A 21268-nucleotide genomic window follows, 5' to 3' on the forward strand; every position below is an offset into this window, starting at 1 on the left:
CGTAAACTGTAACACAATTGACCAATAAGCCAAAGTGGATTCCTTTGAATCGAAGGTACAACCTAAACTAACCTACTATTTGAGATAAATAGTTCCGTTAGTGGAATTCTATAAAAGCTTTAAAGATATAAATTATTCATCATTATTTAATATGGGAAAGTAAAAGAGTTAACAGTCCACTAGCAGTTAAGTACAATAAAGGAGTTTTATAGCTCTTTTTAATTCTCGTCGTACAATCGTCGTGCCTACTGCATGTTTATTTGTATTTAACTTATTATTAAAGTCTATATTTGTTATTGGAATTTATTTTTAAATTAACAATATCTAATTTGGAATGATAACATTATGCATTAATATTTTATTGAGCTACTTAACATAAGCAAATTGTATTGTGTGCAATTGAACTTTACACAAACTTGAATTAATTAGTTCATTGAATATTGGCAATTGGCAAGTAAAATAGAGTTTCACGTGCCAATAAAATTAATTTACAAGCAAATAATTTATATTTGCTTTTTAATACACGAAATTCTTTCACTTAACATAAAATCGAACTTATAAATTATTTGAAATCTTGCCAATATAATTCTCATTAAAATTTATTAAGTACGATTAAAATAATTTATATATATAACAAAATAATTTATTTCAAATTTAAACAAATTTTTTCAATAATTACGATTGATTTAATTACACGATACATAGATAATAACAATATAAATTTCTGATATATTTTAAATGTGGTCGTATATAATTTTAATCCGTTTTCAACTTGAAGTTTAATTATTTTAATAACAACTTTTAAATGAATAGCAAAACAATGCATTGATATAGCAATCCTTGCTCATTCATACCAAAAACAGAAATATTTTAGACTAATTTGGACTCGTACAATAATGAAATTGGCCAATCGTGCAAATTAAACAACATTGATTTAATGGTAATTATTGGCGCCATTGTTTCAGAGCCGGAACAGCTGAAAAGCATAGAAGACACAACAGCGCTCGGGGAAGGACTAGCACATAAACTAATTGGTACTGGAATTAATGATTTCATTTTTGTTGTATTTTAAATATGTTTACATGATTGTTAAATGCCAATTGAATTGCATTGTTTGCAGCATCATTTACTAGTACAATAAGGCCTGCTTACCACACTTGCATTACAACATTACAACATTACAGTATACCATACCATACCATACTAGTGATTTCCAGATATAAAACTAAAATAACAAAAATAACAGACAGGCAGGCAGGCAGGCAGGCCAACATTCAGGCAGGCATTTAAAATGAGGCAAACAAAACGAGAATGAAATTAACAGAAAATAAAAAATACTGGTAGGGGGAGCTATACGACAACCGACAAATTGATCTCAACCGATTTGGCAGTTGCTGTCACAGCATGAAAATGTTTAATTGCTTGTGATGGTATTAAATAAATTTTTAATGGATTCGCACTTTTCATGTTTACAGGCTTTAAAGGCATTTTGTGCGCACCAAGTACTTTTTTGTCCTTTCATTTCTTTATGGTCGGTTCACTTCCATTTTTTGCAGTGTCTATACTATAGACTCTATAGTAGCAAGTGTAAATAGAGGAGGAGAAAAAAAATGTTTAAACGACACCCAACAATATGGGTTCCACAATATGAATATGCACACAAAATGGCGCTGTTGCACGAATCACACCAACACCAACACCAACATAAAAACAGGATGCACGCTCTGTCGTATAAGCATTTTTCGTCTGCGTTCCCTGATTGCAAGGCTTTGAAGCTTAAGTGCCTGACTTTTGCTTGCTTAAGCTGAAATTTACCGAAAATATGTCCTGAAATAAAGAAATTATGCTAATTTTGGCAATGCACGTTTTAGTTTTTTGCTTAAGGCTATAAAAAGATTAAACATTTGTTTTATGATTTAAATTACACATGATTTAAACTGCGCTTAGTCTTAAAGCTAAATTATGCAAATTTGCCTTAAGAACACAATTTAATGCAATATTTGCCTGACTTGTGAACGTTTTCGTATTTCCTCCAGAAGATGCATGCACTAGTGTGTGTTTAAATCCAAATAATTTCTAAAGAAAACCAATATTCTTTCATGGAAAACATAAACGTTTACATTTAAAGAGTTTCGTATGAATATAATATGAAGTTTGCCTTAAAATTTGAAGGCAATAAAAAGTTAAGTTTTACATCTATGAGCTTTCTAAGAAACATAGACAATTTTTATAATTTTGTTTAGCATGGCAGTCTTCATATTGTTTTACTCATACGACAAAAATTAACTCTAACGCAGAATACGTTTCTTAACATTGTGGCATAAATACAAAAGGTGACCCCTTAGTCCAGGTACGTGATTAGGTTAAGTGGAAGAAGAAACGAATTCCCAATTAGCGAAGAGAGCTGTTTTGATTTCTTTACTCATAATTGTGGATAGAACGAAAAGCATACTAGAACAGAAAGGTGATTTCTTCAACCAAGAACACAGGTAGATGAAGTGAAAAAAGAAACGAATTCTGCTCAATTAACTAAGAAAGCTGTTTTGATTCCGTTCATCCTAATTATGGGAAGAAAGTTGGGCATTTAAGAACCAATCAAACGCATTAACAAATGCAAGTATCTGTCGAACAATTATGTTGAAAATATCAGTATCCGAATGTGTTAAAGTTTTGGACGCCCAATAGCTAAAGCCTGGTTCTGAATAAACTTGGACATAAACACAACATGTTGTACGGTGCCTCATTTTATAGCGTTTGTAAACATGTAATACAATTGCTTCAACAGTATAAACCAAGCCCAACACCATGCTATCTTTTAGTCCAGCGTTTCGTTTGGACAGATATTAATCTAGATACTTCAGATTATATTCAGAGGTTCTAGATTTGGAGCATAGTAGTCATATAACTTTTAACCTGACTACTCAGGAAATATGAGTTTAATTCTTATATCACTGTCGCAAAACATTGCCGTAAATAACCTTAAGCCTGCAGGCGGCAAAAGCAGAGATTGAAACGGGAGATTCCAAAAGTTTAGAACGTGAGCACCATGTTTAGTTAATTTATCTACACGCTCATTCCCTGCAATATTATATTGTCCGGAAACCAAACTAAAGCTAACTTGGAGCTACTCTTTAGGACATTACTACTTATCATCTACATTCGTGTAATAATTTAATTAAGTATGGATAATATAGACTTAATTTTCATTAAAGTCATGTTAACAGTAAGAGAACTGTTCTCGGGATTGTAAAAATTTCTACCTGTAATATTGAAGTTGAGTCAAAGAGGCGATAGGATTTACTAGTCCCTTATCCGCCTTTAAACCGTCTGTGAAAATTGCCATCTTCTCTTCTCTTTGTAGTGCACAAAGTCTTAAAGCAGCCATTTAAATAATGTCAATGAGTAGTACGTGGAGCATAACATTGAGCGCAGTAATGGGGCACAATCTTAATGCCCTCAATATTCCCACGAAAGCTGATCTTTGCAATCTGGTTAGCATTTAAACAATATACTATTTACTCAGCCAAAGACACTAAACAAAGTATCCGTATCGTCGAACAACGATTGTGTATAACGAGAGGATGAGTCTTTTAAGTAGTCTTATATCATTTATTCTTACAGTATAACCAAACTATTTAATATTCCTGTTTTTTAGCTAGTGTAAAACTTTTATGTTATGCATATCTTATTATTTCGTATCTTATTCCATCTCATGAATAACTATGAATCTCAAACACAGAAAATTTTGTTCTTAATCTATAATTGATGATACAATCACAAAATACCTGCAAAGTTTCTATACACTTGGTATGATATCTTGACCCTCAATGCGTCATTAAGATTGGATTAGTTCTCCATTTTTTTCCGAGGCACTGTGACCCACACATCATTCATCTATCTATGACAAAGCCTTATATTCTTATCTTATTATTTTTAAATTCTATTGGATAGCTCATATCAGTCATTATTTTATCTAATTCGATCCACGTTGTCAACGTGCATAAAACCGTAGATTTAGTTTTTGATATTTTATATATAAAAGTAGTAAACCATTTAAACAAAATATAGGAAGTCAATCAAACAAAAAGAAAGAGATATGTATAAAAAAGTCTAGATTTAAAGTGTAAACAGAGTTTTTAAGTAGTTATTTTAGTTTAAAATTTTCTGAACTTCTATCCATCTTAAAGAGCAACAACTAACTTCTTGCCAAAATTTTATTTAAAGCAAAGTTAAACTTTTTAAGAAACAAATTTTTGTCCGTTTTCTTAACACTTAAACATGTTACGGAAACATATTTTCTGCGCTTTTATATTCACTTTGAACTGACATATCCACGAGGACGTCCATATCCCCCAAAACCCATGCACTTCTTCCTACACGAATGTACAGTATGTCTTTGAATGCATACTTTACGGCGTGTAGATATGTGTAAATTGTGTTTCCGAAACTTCAATGCCTCAGAAAGTTTAAGCTACAAATTTTATTGGTCCATTCATGATTAAAATGAACAAAAACAAGAAACAAAGAAAAAATAACCAAGAAAAATTGAAAAAATTGAATTGAAAGGAAAGCGTATACACATAGCAACTTTGACCAACTTTATTTCAACCGGAAACAGGAAGACGTCAACGTTAAAGTTTGTACCAGTTTCCACAACTGACTTTTACAAAAGTTGCGCTCAACTATTGCAACTGCTGCAGCTGCTGCATTTTATTTGCATAAACCATTGTAGGTTTAACTAGTAAAAGTTTATCGTCCCCCCTTGCATTTTATAACTTTACTTATACTTCTTCTACGCGAACTCATTTTTTATTTATTACTTACATATTCTTAACTTGTATACGTTTTACATTTAATTGCGTTTATTACAAAATCGCTTTATTTTTAACCATAAGCAATTGAAATAATTCGATTCGATTCGATTCGATTCGGTGCGATTCGACTCGATTCGATTAACAATTACTTGGAGTATTAAATTTTAATCTGTCAGTAAGCGTAAAAATCTTAACTTCTTCGTTCTATATTGCAGTGACCTTTTGAAAAAGCTTTCGGTTAAAGCCGGTCTGATAGGTTGCTTCCGCGGCCTGGTTGTCAATGGTGAAATACTTGACATTTACACATATATGTCGGTGCATCTATCCGAAATAATTAAAGACTGCAAGCCATCCTGTGTGCCGTCACCATGCAAGAATGGCGGAGAGTGCAAAGAACTGTGGAGCACTTTTCAATGTGTCTGCAATAATCCTTGGGCTCATATTGGTGAATTTTGCGAGACAAGTAAGTAAAGGTGCACTCAACTGTACTGTACCATATTTTAAAAGATATTTTAATTGTCATTGGCGTCATTACTACCAGCCAATATTAAAATATATGTAATGAATTTTATTGTCAATTTTTATTGCGCGCAATCGAATATTATTACAGATTTAAAATAATAAATTTTTTTTTTATATCATTTCCTGTGCACTTATTTAACAGACATCAACGAAAAGGCGCTCACATTCATCAATCGCGAATCTTACTTAATGCGAAACTATTTAAGCGCAACTGCCACACCCAGCATTGTGCCAGGCATCGATGGGGAGCGGGAAATACTCAAAGGCATTTTAACACAAGATATACTCATTAATTTGCGCACTTACGACACAAATGCACTGGTTCTGTATGCCAATGATCACTACAACAACTTCGTACATTTGTATATCACCGAAGGACGTGAAATTGTCTTCCTTTACAATTACGGTGACGAGATTGTGAATCTGACAATTGTGGATGAAACAGTCAGCAGTCTGAAAAGCATACAAGTAGCAATAATACGCGAAGAGCAAGTGACACGAATGCATGTAAATGACCAAAATGTGAGCATTGAACGTGGCACGTTGTTACTGGATGAATACGCCAATAAGCCGTGGAATAATCCGGAAAAGGGTAAGTGATGTATAGCCTGGTATTGTGAATGACAAAACAAAAGGTAATGAAGTGCCTGTATTTCAAATGAAATTTGGGTCAATTTGCTTGATAAGGTTTTAAAATCACTCAAGAGAATTGATTTTCAATTTGAAGCAAATGGTTTCATAGGTTATTAAGCGCGGTCTATAAATTTCATTACGTAGATAAGAAAGATGAAAAGTACTTCATCAAATAATAACAGTGTTTTAAATTAATGCTACAAAAAATTTAACTCTTTCGAACCGAATTTCGGAAGCCATTAATTACAGATAAATTTACAAAATAACTTACTGAATATATTGTTTTAATCCTAATCGTAATCGTAATAACCTAATCGTATCAGAAAAATCGCAAAATTTCTTTTTGAATTGTGAATAATAATGTAATAAAGTTAGTAACACATATCAGGTTTATTGTGTGCAGTATTTAATCCATACTGGAAACATCGGTCCATCGGCATCACTTTCAGCAAATCAGCAAATATATTCCCTATCACTAGTATTCTTCTAAGCGGAGCTAAAGATTTCTTTGGATTAACGTCTAATGTGCTGATTAATTTAGATATTTAAGCTTTTATGTATTTGTTGACTCAATAGAATAGTTTATATGAACCTCTGATATACCAAGGAATTTTCAAAATTTTCCTTAATTTGATATGATTAAGTTTATTTTTGTAAGTGCCTTACTTAAAGCGACAGAATCATACTGTAAATATGGCATTGATAATGACTTTTAAATATCTTCCTTGAGTTGATGTTTTTAACATTTTTACAAAAACGAAATATCCCTACATGATAGATATTTCCTATCTAGAAGTATCTATGAGTTCCTTAATTTGTATGACTGTGAGGAAACGCGATACCTACTTTTTGATGACAATTTTTTTAAAGTCAAATTTATATGTCAAATATATTATATCTCTTATAAAAGCCACTCCTCTAATGGTGATTTATGGTTATTCAATTTTAATATGTTATGTATTTTGTAAAACTGATTACTTTAGAACGCTAAAAAGTGCATTTCGAAATCAAAGATGCTTCAGTTTTATTTTAAAGCATTTACAGTGATAAAACTGAGTTTCAGCCTAAAATGTTGAAGTCTATTTACAAGGATGATAGCCTTTATTTATCTATATTATCTATTATTATCTATATTAAAATGTAATAATGAATAATGAAATTAAACATAATGAAATAAAATTTTATTTAGTATTTTCGGTTTATTTTTATAAACAAATTTAATAATGAAACCATTGCATTACTATTAATGATGATATTAATTTAACTCTTTAATATCTGAGCACTAAGGAAAGCTGTTTGTTTGATGAATAATTTGATGGATGAAACAATATGTTGGACATGATCAAATTGCACCTGCTCCTCTATATCATGCATAGTAGATGCATTTGCAGTAGATGCACACTTTCTTTTTTGGTTTCTTACTCCTCTGCTTAATGTGTGCTTATTTCCATAAGGAAAAAAAATTATTTTCATAATCTTCCATTATAATCTGATAAAGTAAGTTAACTGCAACTAAGACCATGAATACTATATATTAAGTCCTTTCAAAGGGTATAAGAAAATTATCATTTTCAGTGCTTACCAGTGCTTAATTCTTTCAACTCACATTTTTTAATTTGTTATAATTTAATCTCCTATTGCCACTAATTGCCTTAATCGTTTTTGCTTTAATTATTAATTAGTAATTTTAAAATTTTATATCTCATTATATCCTTAATAATACTAAATAATACAATGAAAGAGACTTATAGATTTTATAAAAAAACTCAACTTGCAGTTTAACAAAGGTTTACGTTTAGTAAATTAACAATTAAAAAGTGAATAATTATTCAATTAAAAAATTAAACACTTCAACACTCAATTAAATTTGCAAAACACTGATTCATGATTGTGATTAATGGTCCAGAATACAAAATATTTATGTATTTAGTATTCAGTATTTAAAGCAAATTAATTGAAAATCATAAACAAACAATTATTTTATATAAATCAGCTATTTCAACTCGTAAAACTATTATTTAAATAAGTCCTATTTAAGTATTAACAGATATGTAATACTTGTATATAGATGCTTAAAAAGTTTAATTAATTATGTTTTTATTTTATCTGTAAGTTTATTTGATTTCCACATTTGTATATGTGCTAGTGAATATTTCTAGCACATAAATACACTATTATTAGAGTATTATTAGAGCTTTCTTCATAACCCCTTCCTACACCTTGACTAAATTATTGTTTATCTCTTCATTAGACTAAGTAATAATTGACCTCAGTACTACAGATCTTCCCGATGAGCCTGTAACCATTCTGAGATTCGATAACACGGTGTTGATAAGCCCATCAATTTTCGTAAATAATTTCAGGGCTCTATCCTTTATATATTTTTTGATCGGTTCAATATTGAGGTCACTGAGGATGTCATTAGTCCTAATGATGAACCATGGTACCTTCTCAGAATCTGGCTTTGTACAATTTCTAGCTGGTGAATAGTAGTATTTGAGGCTTTACTGAACGCTTCACATCCATATAGAAGCGACGGTTGAATTATTTGCTTATACAACAGCTTCCTGATGTATATATATAATTAAATAAAATAATTCGTTTTTAAATATATGAAGAACTTTAGTTTAATTTATTTTAAAATATATGTATTATTATTATAAAGTGTTAATTTAACTTATATATGCTGAACGTGTCTTTTGAACTTTCCTAACTTTATTTACTTCAAATTATTAGCTAACTAAATATTATTAATATTTAAATATAATATTTTATTTATATTATTATGTTAAGGCTAGTTGAGTCATTGAACTTGAGCACTTTTACTCTCTATTAACTGCGAAGTTTCTTCATAACCATCTCTATGCCTTGACTTGATTATTGTTTATCACCTCAGCTTACTAAGCAATAATTGACCTCAGATCTGCATACCTCCCTGTGGAACCTGTAACCATTCTGTGTTGGCAATGTTGTATATAATTATAAGTATTTAATATATTTATAAATAAATTTTATAATAAAACCATTTCAATACCATTAATGATATTAATTTTAATTTACATTATTTTATTATTTGTTATTATTTGTTTTTTTATTTATAATATTTTATTAATTTTTAAATATGATTAGTAAAATATTACTCGTATATTTTTGATAAAATAAAGCAAAATATTAATAACATTTCTAATAACATTTCAAAATATAGCACTACACAAGTGAATATATTTTCTTTAAATTTCAAAAATTTCAACTCTTTTTTTCCCGATATGAAAATAAATCTAAATAAATTTTCTCGTTTTAATATCTGCAGAAGTACTGTCACCACATCGTCCACCCGCACCACCCACTGAATATTTCCAGTTCAATATTGGCGGATATGATCCGGCAAATTTATTGCGTACTAATACGGATGCGCCTGCATTAGACGGTTATATTGGATGCGTGCGTGGCCTGAAAATTGGTACAAATCTGATCGACTTGGCTGATGTCAATGAAAGGAACATAGCACCCAGTAAGTATTGAAATTTTAGCTAGAAGCAATAAGCAAATTTCAATTTTGCATCATATCGCAATAACAACAAAAACAACAAAAACAACAGCAACAACAACAACGACCAAAACAAACAGTTTCCATATTTGGTTGCATATGCCAATATCATGTATACCGAAACGGATATTATAGAGAAATATGGAGGATAATGTGGCACTGCATGCAATTTCCTTAATGCTAAACACATAGCCAAGCAGTTGTGGTCATTTTGGTAAGATTAATGTCAATCGGATAGCATGAGAGAGTTAAGCGCATAATATTTCTTTTTAATAATCGTACTCTTGGAAATTGAAAATTCATTCAATATCAAAATATCTTTGAATTGCTGAAAGAGTCACAGCAAATGAAAAATAATTCATCCGAATATTGGATTAAAATGCAATAAAATTGCTCTTAATATAAACGTTTTCTTAAAATTTTATTTATTAAATTATTTTTAAATAATTTCTAAATAAAATTTGTATGCTCTTATTTTATGCAATTTATCTTCATATAGAAAATTAAGTAATAGTAAGGAAATTTTTATACAAAAATTTAATTTTTAATATAGTTAAATTGATTTTGTACTACTATTTTGACGAAAGAAACTTAATTTTTAAAATAAAATATTGTTTTTAAAAGAGAGGTTTTTATCAAATAGTAGTGAATTGCAACAAAAAAATTTTTTTTATAATTTTTTAATAATTGCATTTTGAACTGGCAATACAGCTCTTTCGAGTATTGCCAAATATCCATCATTAGTGGTCTTGGAATTATTTTTTATTTTTAATTGTTCGTTACTAATATTTTTAAAAAAGAAGCGCCTGGAGAGTCCTCTTAACAAGTTCCTATGGCTAAATGCGTAAGTAAGTAATAGTCTCAAAAACAGTTTCAAAAATTATTTACGAATAATTAAATATAAAAAATAATTTCAAGACCCCTGATGATGAGTATTTGGCAATCCTTGTAACAGCTGTATGGTCAGTCAAAAATCCACTTATTAAAAATATAAAAAAAATATTAATATAGTTAATTTTTGTATCACAACCGAATGATCGGCTATATCAAACACCCTCAAATATCCGCCATCATTGGTCTGCGGGAACATCAATTGATTTAAAGAATAATTTCTTTTCAAGACCACTAATGATAGATATTGCAATTAGATAGGTTCTAATTAATTTAATTTGAATCACAACATTATTTCGTATAAAGAATGAATGTGTCGGAAGACCAGTAAAGATGGATATTTGACTGTGACATGAATCCATAGTCATTTAAATAATTTAAAGACATAACAATATATTACGAGAACAATATAAAATAAGCACTACTTTTGATGGCAACTCTGGAAGAACTGGAAATTTTGTTAAACTTATATATGCAAAACCTGTAATAAAATTTAAAGTTAAAGTTTCGAAAATGAATAATAATTCTTTGCAATTATTGGTAAGAATATTTTTTTTTATATAATTGTTAATAAAATATGAATTTTATTGCTTTTTAATAGTAATATAATAAATGGAAAAATTAACGTATCTGTTACGAATTTTTAGACTTGGCAACCATGTGATTTAAGCTGCTTATTAGTTAAGCAATTTCAAAAAGTTTGGACTAAATAAGTCAGCAGTATTGTTGTTTCAAATGTTATTTTTAAAATAAGCGGTTGTTTTTTTGTGATGTGCTTACAAAAGAAGAGGTTTTGTGTAAAAAATTAAGTCTCGAAAAATGCCTGTTACTTACTGGTATACATGCATAGTATTTTAACTTCAAAAAACTAACAAACCAACAATTATTCCCTAATCAAAGTTTGTTTTTTTTTTAAATATGTATAAAAATGACAAATTATTAAAGTCCCAAAACATTGTTCTCAAATATTTTCTACACATAAAAGTTATAATACTAAACAACGGTTACAATATCCACAAATTCAATTTATTAAATTAATTTTCTCTTTATTTTCAGCACTCGATGGCGTACTACCCGATTGTCAAATTAAATGCGACGCAGAACCATGCAAGAATGGCGGCATTTGTAAGGAAAATTTTGCCAAACAGGAATCCACATGCGATTGTGAGCATACTAGCTTCCTTGGTGAGTTTTGTATGGAGGAAAAAGGTGCCGATTTTAGTGGTGAATCGACAATGCAAAGGAAATTTGAGTTATTTGGTAAAGTTGACTATGTGCGACTGCAATTGGCGTTCTCCTCATTCGATTTGAGACGTGCCAATCGCGTAATGTTACTACTACAGACCGCAGCAGATCGTAGTTACTATCTCATGGTAGCCATAACAGCAGATAATTATCTGTTATTCGAGGAAGACCGCGAAGGACCAGCAGTGGGTGCACGTATAGATCGTAATTTTCTTAATAATGCACGCCACTCCATATATTACTTACGCAACGGTACGGAGGCCACATTGTATATTGACCGCGAACAGGTGCCATTAAGTGCAATAAGTGCACGTACATTGACGCCGACAAGTGACTCGAGTGCAAATCGAGTGCAAATTGGTGGCATCAATACAACAGATTCGAGATTCGCTGTGTTCAAAAGTTACAGTGGCTGTTTATCCAGTGAGTAACTTTATACCTATACATTCTACTAGTACTTGTACTATACATATTACTACTATGACTTCATACCTCTTGTACTCGTATCCTTTAGTGTGATGGTCTGTGCAGTATTTTGTTATGTTCCCTGTTGCTGTCAAGGGTCTACCATAAATTTCACAGCATTGCGCTATTAATTCTTAAAGCTTCGCTGAGTTTCTGACAAGGGTTCACTTACACAGTGGCGTACTAAGATTTGCCGTTTGTTGCGTGAAAGCATTTTTTTATCCTTGTTCACATGTGTGTAGTTCTGTGTACGCGAATTTTAAACTTTTTATAATACTCATTTTGTTTATTTATATATTTATTTTATATTTTCAACTTTTGTTGCATTTTCTCAACTTTTGTTTTTATTTTCATTTTTATTTTCATTTGTGTTCTTTTGTTTTATTACATTGATCCTTCCAAGGGTCATCAACGCATTTACGAAAATCTTGTTTCACACATGAAAACAGTAAAAAAATTAACAAGAAAAAAGGAAGCTTCGTTGTAAAATGTTTTCCTTATCCTGACTTTGAATTGTTGCCCCATCATGTTATATGTTTATGGTCGAAACTTTTTCGTAATAAAAATAAAAACAAAAGTTTGTAGAAAATCTATTTCTGGTAATATAGGATAATCTGGAATGTGTTTAAATTTAGACAATGACTTAAATCTTTCAAATGAAATTACTGCCACTGCTAATGAATTCAACCGATTTAAGGAAAGCCTATTAAGTATATCTATCGGAATATTTTCCGGTGAATTTAAACAATTTTTTATGGTCGAAGATAAAACCAGATTAGAATTTAATCTAACGGAAAACATTAAATAAGAACTTCTTAAATAGAAAAACTTTTTATGAAATAATTAAATTTAATTTTATAAAATAAGATTATTTATGCAGGTATTATTTAATCTAAATAGGTTCAGGGTTAAAATACAAGCGTGAATAATACTTTCATACATACTTTCATACGTGTTAGGCATAAATACATATATTTTTAATTTAAACTTTTAATTAAAAGGATTTACCAGTGGTCAATTATTCAGTTGCTTTCCACTCACAGTTTTTAGAATTAGAGTTTTCAGTGTTCTGGATGATATACAATGTGATCGTTATACAAGATGAACATACTAATCTAAGATGATCTAATGTAACTTTTTTCTATCTGTGAAGCTTTTATGACCACTGCAAGGACAGCATTTTCAAAAAATTATATAGCAGATTTCATTGAATGCTGTCATATTTGTATTGCTCTTTATTCAGTCTTGCTTAAAAGTGACAAAATATTTTTTAGTTGATTAATAATTTTTTTATATACTTTTTTTAATCAATTTGAATGATTATTTATTTTTAGTAACAGAAAGGATAGTTTTCTAATCAGAATCATCGTCATTATCATTAATAGCGCAACGATTGATTCTAGTTGAATCTTAGGCTATCTTCCTAATCAGTATAAAAGGAGTTTTTTTTTATGGAATACTAATGTTTAAAATATTCATCACACACGTAAATTCATAGACTTCCAAATCAAATGTTTTTCTTTAAGCAAAGGAACTACTCAATTAAACTTTTATTTTCTTCTGCCTTACTGTTTCTGCATATCTACTTCAAACTACTAACTTATAATCTTAAAGCATCGGCACAAATACTTTTGACTACAATCTAGCCACGTCCACTTGAATACACATCTTAGCTTTCTATTGTATTTTTCTTCTGCTTATCTTAAATAATGTTTTGTGATATGTTTTCGAATACCCTTAAATGAAATCAGTATTCATCATTTGCTAATAATGCTTCTCTGGCCTTTTACTCCTCATAAGATCTCCTGAAACTAATATATAATGATGTTTCTGATCCAAGTTTAACTATTTCATCCGGAATTTCAATACCTTCGTAGATTTCTCATACCCTAATCAATGATGTTACGTAGTATTTACTAATAGAAATTAGTTCACTTTTTTCACTGCCTGCAAAACCTTCGATTTTTTACTGTAATTGGACATTGCGAAAACATTTACATTTCTATCGAAGAAAATCTGTTGATTTTATAGATTATTTTCTGAAGTCAATTGACCTACATTGTTGCCATTTTCCAACTATCCATAGAATATATTAGTTTCGATTGATTGAGGTAAATCGTTGCATCTTTTTCTTTTTAATGTAAAGTTTAGATAAAAAGATTTTTATTATTCGTAAATAATTATTAATTAATTAAAATAATATAAAAAATAAAATGTTTGTTGTTGTATTTCATTACTGTTCGAAAAAAACCTCTTTTTAAAAAGATTTTTGGAATTCATTTTCGAAACAGTAGTCTGTGCTTACTGTTAATTTATGTAGTAGGCTAGAGTGCACTTATACAACTATACCACTCATGTGTCATACCCCATATGTTGCCGATAGAAATATATATATGAGGTACATAGTCATATAACGACAGTTTTATAATATATAAAAAACAATTTTAGAATACAGACCCCAATTTCTACCACTCATGCTTTTATAGAAGCACAAACCCAATTATGTTCCTTAAACATTCTTTATATTCATTCCTCTTTTCATTCATTCTTTTATCCATTCCATATAAGTTAATTTCTTATCCCTTTCTTGGTTTTTAATTAAGGTGTGAATATATTTCGGATACGTTTGCACCTCTTAAATGTTTAAATTGTTTGAAATTTGATTTTTAAAGGCGATTATAACGAAAGAAACCATGTTTCTTAATAGAAACTATTGTTTTAATAAAAAGGTATTTTGAACAGTAGTGAATTACAACAACGAATTTTTATTATTTATTTATTAATTGAATTTTTTGCTGATCGCACAGTTGTTTCGAGTACCGTCAAATAACCATAATTAGGGTATTTGCGGTATTTGATTAAATAAATAAGTAAATAATTTTTTGAGATTGTATATACGAGGGTTATTAAAGCTAATCTGCGAAATATTTCTAAAAATCCACTGTTACTGAGTATTTGACAATTCTCGAAATAGCTGTATGGTCAGCCAAAAACTCAATAAATTAATAATTAATATAATTTTGTTGTTGTAATTCACATTATTTAAAATTATTTGTTCTCCCAAATGAAACTCAGAAAGTTTTACTTTATAACAAAGTACAAAATACAATTATACTGACATAAAATGAAACTTTTTGTATCTAATTACCTCACAGACATTTATATACAAGTGAATAATCATATCATGAAACCGCTGGAGGAGTACATGCTATTCACCAAATCAGGTGCTGACAACATAACAGTAATTAATCCACAAGGCGTACGAAGTGCACAATGTACTGCTAAATTTGATATATTAGAACAGCCCCTACAGGAACCAATGGTCAACATAAGTCTGGTAAGTGTGAATACCCCAACATAACCAAAAACAAAAAAAAATCAATCATTAACAGTCCGGCATGTAGTGAGCAACAGTAGAACGTGCTTAAAACAAAGAAATTTTCAATTTTACGAAAAACGCTAATTAAATGCATTTCAATATAGAGCGCCGAGACTTGGGTAGCGGAACCACCGCAACGCGTGCCCTACGTGGCGAAATACATTTACGATGTGTCCAAAAAGGAAGATTCAACGCAGGTCGTCTTCATCACCTTAACAGCCATGTTCGTCATCATTGTAATTTGCTGTTTGGTGGAGGTCTATCGCAGTCATTTGGCGTATAAAGCACGCAAAGAGCGCGAAACGGACGAGGATATTATATTATCAAAGGAACAGGCAACTAAGATGCATATTTCGCCCGGTGTGACTGGTGTACAACCGTACACATACAAAGCGGTAGGCACATGTTTTGATAATTTTTTTCTAATTAAAAATTTTATTTTTATATTTTTTTTGTAATAATTTTTGTAATTATTTGTTTATTTTTCATAACCAAAGCTGCCACAAGATGAGAAAAAGCCTGGCAATGGTGCACCTTTAGTGGGAATATTAAAGAATGGCAGCACAGTTACAAAAGAAAATTTGACGAAGAAAAATGGTGATTTAGCATTGGGCCATATTGATACACGTATTGAAGAAGTTGATGAGGACGAAGATGAACACCATGCTGATGATGATGATGATACTTTCAGTTCTGTAAGGAGCGATAATGAATGTGCACAAGAAAACAAAAGTGATAATAATGTTAATAAAGATAGCCAAATCGATAAAGAAAATAGTCTTAATAAAATTAAAAATATAGCCAAAGATAACGAAGTGAATACCATTAATAGCAATAGCAATGGTATCCATACAAACGAGAATAGTGGGAAAATGGCATTACAATTAACTGGGGTAAGCGGTACGTTAAAATAAAATTTCATTTTTATTCTTTATTAAATGAAATTAATATTGAAATATTTTTAAATTTCAACTTTAGAAAATGCCTTAAATTCTAATAAGGTTTTGAATGAAAATTCTTTGACAAAAGTCGAAGCCGAAATCCATGCGACAAGTGAAACAGATGTCCCAACTGAGGCAGAAACTGTTGATGTCAGCTCGAATCCTGCAAATAGTGCAGCGCCGGTAAGCAACTACTATGAGCGCCAATTTAATGGCAACCTTAATAAATTGGCACCACTGAGCTCGATTAGTGAAACGAATTTGCATTTTTGATTTGAACCTAACAAAGATTTTTATTAAATAAATATTTTAAATATTTTTAAATTAGTTGTTATTGTTATTTATTTATATTTTTTATTATGTGCATCCTTAAACTAAACAATTTTCACTTATTTTTTTTTTATTTTACTGTAAAAGCATGTACATCTGCCTAATTGTTCGAATAGTTAAATGTCACTAACACATCCTTTAAGTTAATATGTGTATATAAAAATTAATTAATTAATTTAATTGAATGCATTAGACGACATATAGTTTATTAAGAATATTATTATTTAATAAAAAATATAATCAAATATTATAATCATTTTAAGTTAAATTTACATATTTTCTGTTTATTTGTTAATAACACTTTCAGTATTATTTGTAATCGATATCGATTATCACAAAAGTCAGTTAATATTACAATATATTATATGTATCCTTTTAAAATATTCTAAAATTTTTTTATTATTTTATAATAAATTCTCTTTAATTATTTAAATGAGCAAATATATAAATATCTATATATATATGTTAATATATATTCTATATTATATAGTTTCTAAGGTGAATTAGTATATTATGTGCTATTGGCAAGAATTATATATGGGCCATATATATTTTTAAAGACAGCTGACAATGATTATTAGACAATATTCTAAAAACTTATATGGTAAATAATAAACTCATTTTATTTATATATTTATTTAAAAATAAATATTTTTGTAATTATTTTCTTTTTGCTATTATTGTATGATATTTATAAATATCCGCGGTGTTTTGTACCCAAAGGTTTTGGTATCCATCTAACAACACTAATTCAATTATATCAAACATGTGTTCGTTTGACAGAATTTTTTGTATTTGGTAGATAGTTTTGTAATTCACTCGTATTAAAAGTTAAGTAGTATACATCGTTTAGAAATATATTAAAAAAGCTAACTATGCAAAGACGGTCGATGTTTGGGGATCATATAAGATACCGCAAAAGAATTTGATTTATCAAAATACTATTAGTTAAACGATGATTATTTTTCGCGAGAACCGAAACGAGGTCGAAATGTTTCACAACTGACCATAAAAAATTGTTTAAATATGAAAATATATTGAACGCAAGCCATGTGGTCAAAGACCGGTGACCCTTTACATACGACTTCAAAGCTTGGAGTGACGGCAAACAAAGTTGTGTTGAGTATTTGGTATGATCGAAAGATAACTGTCTATTACGAGCTACTTCAGCATACTGCAGTGGTTAATTCAGTCCTCCACAGGTCAAAACTCGACCGGTTTAACAAAACAATCCAGAAAAGCGACTAAAATTGACCAACAGATAAAGAGTTGTATTCCAACATTACAACACTCATAGCCACACACAACTATAATGGCTCGGAGCAAAGTAAAGGTTTAGTTTTGATGCATTTACCGTATAATCCGGACTTTGCATCATCTAACTACCATGTAACGAAACATCGCGAATACTAACCAATATCAACTAATATATGTTGTGGGGAGTTTTTTCAGATATTAACTCTATTACTCACATTATAACATATATCAAAGATTGATACCATTAAATGAGCAATAAGAATAAAGAGAAATGAAGTACTTTTATACTCAATAAGGTAAAGAGGGAAAAAAAGTATACTAATTGAATTTTATGATCACGATAAGGAATCATCATATAAACATTATCAATTCTTCATTATAGTCTACTACATATATTCGTAACTCTTTTTTATTACTTATCAGAACTATTTACTATAATCTAGAATTTAGTAATTAAACTCTTGATGTTTTTTTTTATTAAATTTAATGAATAGTAAAAACTTAAAAGTACACCAGAAGGCAGTATTCTTCGTTAAATAATTCATGTATTTTAAAAAACTATAGTACATATTTAATTAATATTTTGTAGCTGTAATATGTGCTGTACTATTTCATTGTTCTCTGCTACTAAACAGCATTATTTTTTAAAATTCAAACACTTACTATATAATCTTGCTCTGTCTATTACATATGTTCAGTTTTTAATATAAAATATTAAATTATATTACGAGTCATTGAAAAGAGTTCCCCAGATTGTTTTTGTAGCACATTTAAACTATTTTAGGTGCATTGGCAGAAACTATAGTCGGAACCTATTTATCTCGAAATTAAAATTTTGTCTTCACTTTTTTTTATATTCTTTTTAAGACGATATTTATCAATTGTGATATATTCAGCATTTATGATATTACTACTATGGTTGAACGACGTTAGAGCCTTGTGCACTAATTTCGACTTAAGTATAAATTATAGCTCATTGTGTTATCACGAAAAAAACATCAGACACCATATACCAAATATGTATCAGACTTCTGCCGTTTAAACGGTTTTCAACTCTGATATTCAAGTCAAATAGAAGCAACCTCGTAAGGTTGCTTCATATGTAATTTAAATTGTTGATAACTCTGTCACTTTAGTTAGGAAAGGCGGACCGAAAGCTTTTAAATACCTTCCTAAACAATGATATAAACAACTAGCGAACAAACGGTGCTAGAACAGTGTTCCATTCCAGTAAAAGGCAAGCATCTTGATGAGTCTATGTGTGTAGCTACGTACAGTTAGAAAAGAGGATCGGAAAATTTTGATTCTTCTCCTAACCAATAATGAAAATGACACCTGGAGTAAAGTACGGACTCTTTTCATCCATAGAACCATAAACACAACAGAAGGCGTTAGTAGTGTCACAATTATATTGTTTAAAATAACAGTTTAATCATTTTTTCATCTTCCATACCAACCAAACTGTCGAGATACGTAATTTTTTTACTGCAACGGCAACTCTGTAAGATAGAAGAAGATGGACAGTGTTGCTGTTAGAACATATATGTTTATTTCTTTCGATATAATTTTAATTTTATTTATTTGTAATCATTAAAAATAATAAACTACTTACAAATTCAATGTAATTTTTTCAATTGAATTTATGTTTTTCTCTTTAAAGATTAAAAACATTTTTTAGTTACTTTACCATTGAACTAAGACTGCATACTAATTACATTTCCTACAATTCTTCATTTGCATAGTAAGATAATTGCATTTCAATAGAGAATGGTACAACAAAATGTTCTTTTGTCGAATGTTCAATGTAAGAAAAAATAGTTGAAGTTTAACCATAAATTAGATTTCTTGCAAGAACAGTACCATATCCGCTTGCTCAACTTATGCTTAAAATATAACATAACTTTTTCCTTTGTAATCCATAGATTGTCCTATACTCTATGTTCTATTATTAAACGATAAACTTTAAATATATTGGGTTCTGCACACAACAAAAAGTAAATTGAATTTTGTGCCCCTTTCTTTTACATTTGCTACCGCAATTTACGAAGCAATTGCGGCTTTGAAGTCATGAAAATACGAGTAAACAAAAAATATCATAGTTATTGTATTTAATGTTATTTTTTACTATCTTAACTTTGATTTTATTTTTGTTATATAAGAAATTCAAAGAGATAAAGTATAAACTAAAAGCATTTCATTTAAAAAAAAAGTCTTTACCAATGTTATCTTTAGATAGCATTGTCTGTACTTAACATTGCCTCAAGCTTTTACGTTAAAATGTATTCTTAAATGATTTCAAAAAAAAGAAAAAAGGAAATTAATTTTTATGCAAATAAAAAAATAAAGTTGAATTTTATTTTTAAGAACAAAAGTGTAAAATCGTCGACAAAAAGTTCCTTTCAAGAACTTCCATTGCATCTTTAACTTCTTTTCATACAATACTTTGAGTTTAGTTTAAGTTCATTTCTTTTACGAGTACACATTTTGTTTGTTTTTAATCCTTAATTCATTTTATTTGCTAGGAAATAAGCAACAAACTTTTCAATACATTTCACTTTTATTTGCTCTACAACACATTTATTAAACCACAATCCTGTGGCAAAAGTCATTAAAAGTTAAATTTATATCTGTGTGTATATCTGTGTAAAGGATACGCACACTTCAAAACACAACAACTGCACATATAGTACGTAACTTATATGTATATGCAATCTAATAGGTAATGAAATACTATATCGTATGTAATGAAATAAGCTAATAGCAGTCGATAATGATATGTTAATTTAATTAAAATTAAAAAGTTCGTAAAAAAAAAGCAATACTTTTGAAATGGTTTTCTTTTAACTCATTTAAATTATTTTTCCCTTTACATTTTTCAGACCACACTGCGTATACGCAACGTGTAATTAAATTTTTTGGTTAAGTTATATTCCCACAGCAGCATAGATGATAAAATTCAATATAAAACATTTTATTTATTTAAAGTTTTTTTCTGTGGTTTTCAAGCTTTTTGAGTGATCATTTTTGTACAGATTTGGTTTGATATTTTTTTTATTTTTATTATTGACTGAATAAGAGAGATTATTGCAAATTGTTGTGGTTTACATTAACAAACTTAAAAAAAAATTTCTGTTGAAATTATAATATTATTTATTAAGTTAAACAGCAGCTCGCTTTGAATTACTCTAATATTAGTTGCATTGCAGTTTTCGTTAGTAAGTTGAGTTTTTATATAGACTTACGC

The 21268-nt window shown here is 29.4% G+C and overlaps 1 protein-coding gene across 2 annotated transcripts in view; it reads left to right on the forward strand.

Annotated features, from left to right (window-relative positions):
* The window catches only part of LOC119676751 (contactin-associated protein-like 4), a 60211-nt gene that overhangs the window by 36487 nt on the left and 2456 nt on the right, over nucleotides 1-21268 (forward strand). The window contains exons 11-18 of one of the 2 annotated variants that reach the window (XM_038088036.1): nucleotides 5030-5277; nucleotides 5479-5928; nucleotides 9280-9480; nucleotides 11464-12075; nucleotides 15273-15454; nucleotides 15601-15891; nucleotides 15994-16396; nucleotides 16475-16620. In XM_038088036.1, coding sequence (XP_037943964.1) covers nucleotides 5030-5277; nucleotides 5479-5928; nucleotides 9280-9480; nucleotides 11464-12075; nucleotides 15273-15454; nucleotides 15601-15891; nucleotides 15994-16396; nucleotides 16475-16620 — 2533 coding nt within the window. Of the gene's footprint in view, nucleotides 1-5029; nucleotides 5278-5478; nucleotides 5929-9279; nucleotides 9481-11463; nucleotides 12076-15272; nucleotides 15455-15600; nucleotides 15892-15993; nucleotides 16397-16474; nucleotides 16762-21268 lie in introns of those variants that run through there. The other variant, XM_038088105.1, reaches the window with a different exon arrangement.

This window comes from Teleopsis dalmanni, chromosome 1, assembly GCF_002237135.1.
Source record: "Teleopsis dalmanni isolate 2A chromosome 1, ASM223713v2, whole genome shotgun sequence".
Classification (NCBI taxonomy): domain Eukaryota; kingdom Metazoa; phylum Arthropoda; class Insecta; order Diptera; family Diopsidae; genus Teleopsis; species Teleopsis dalmanni.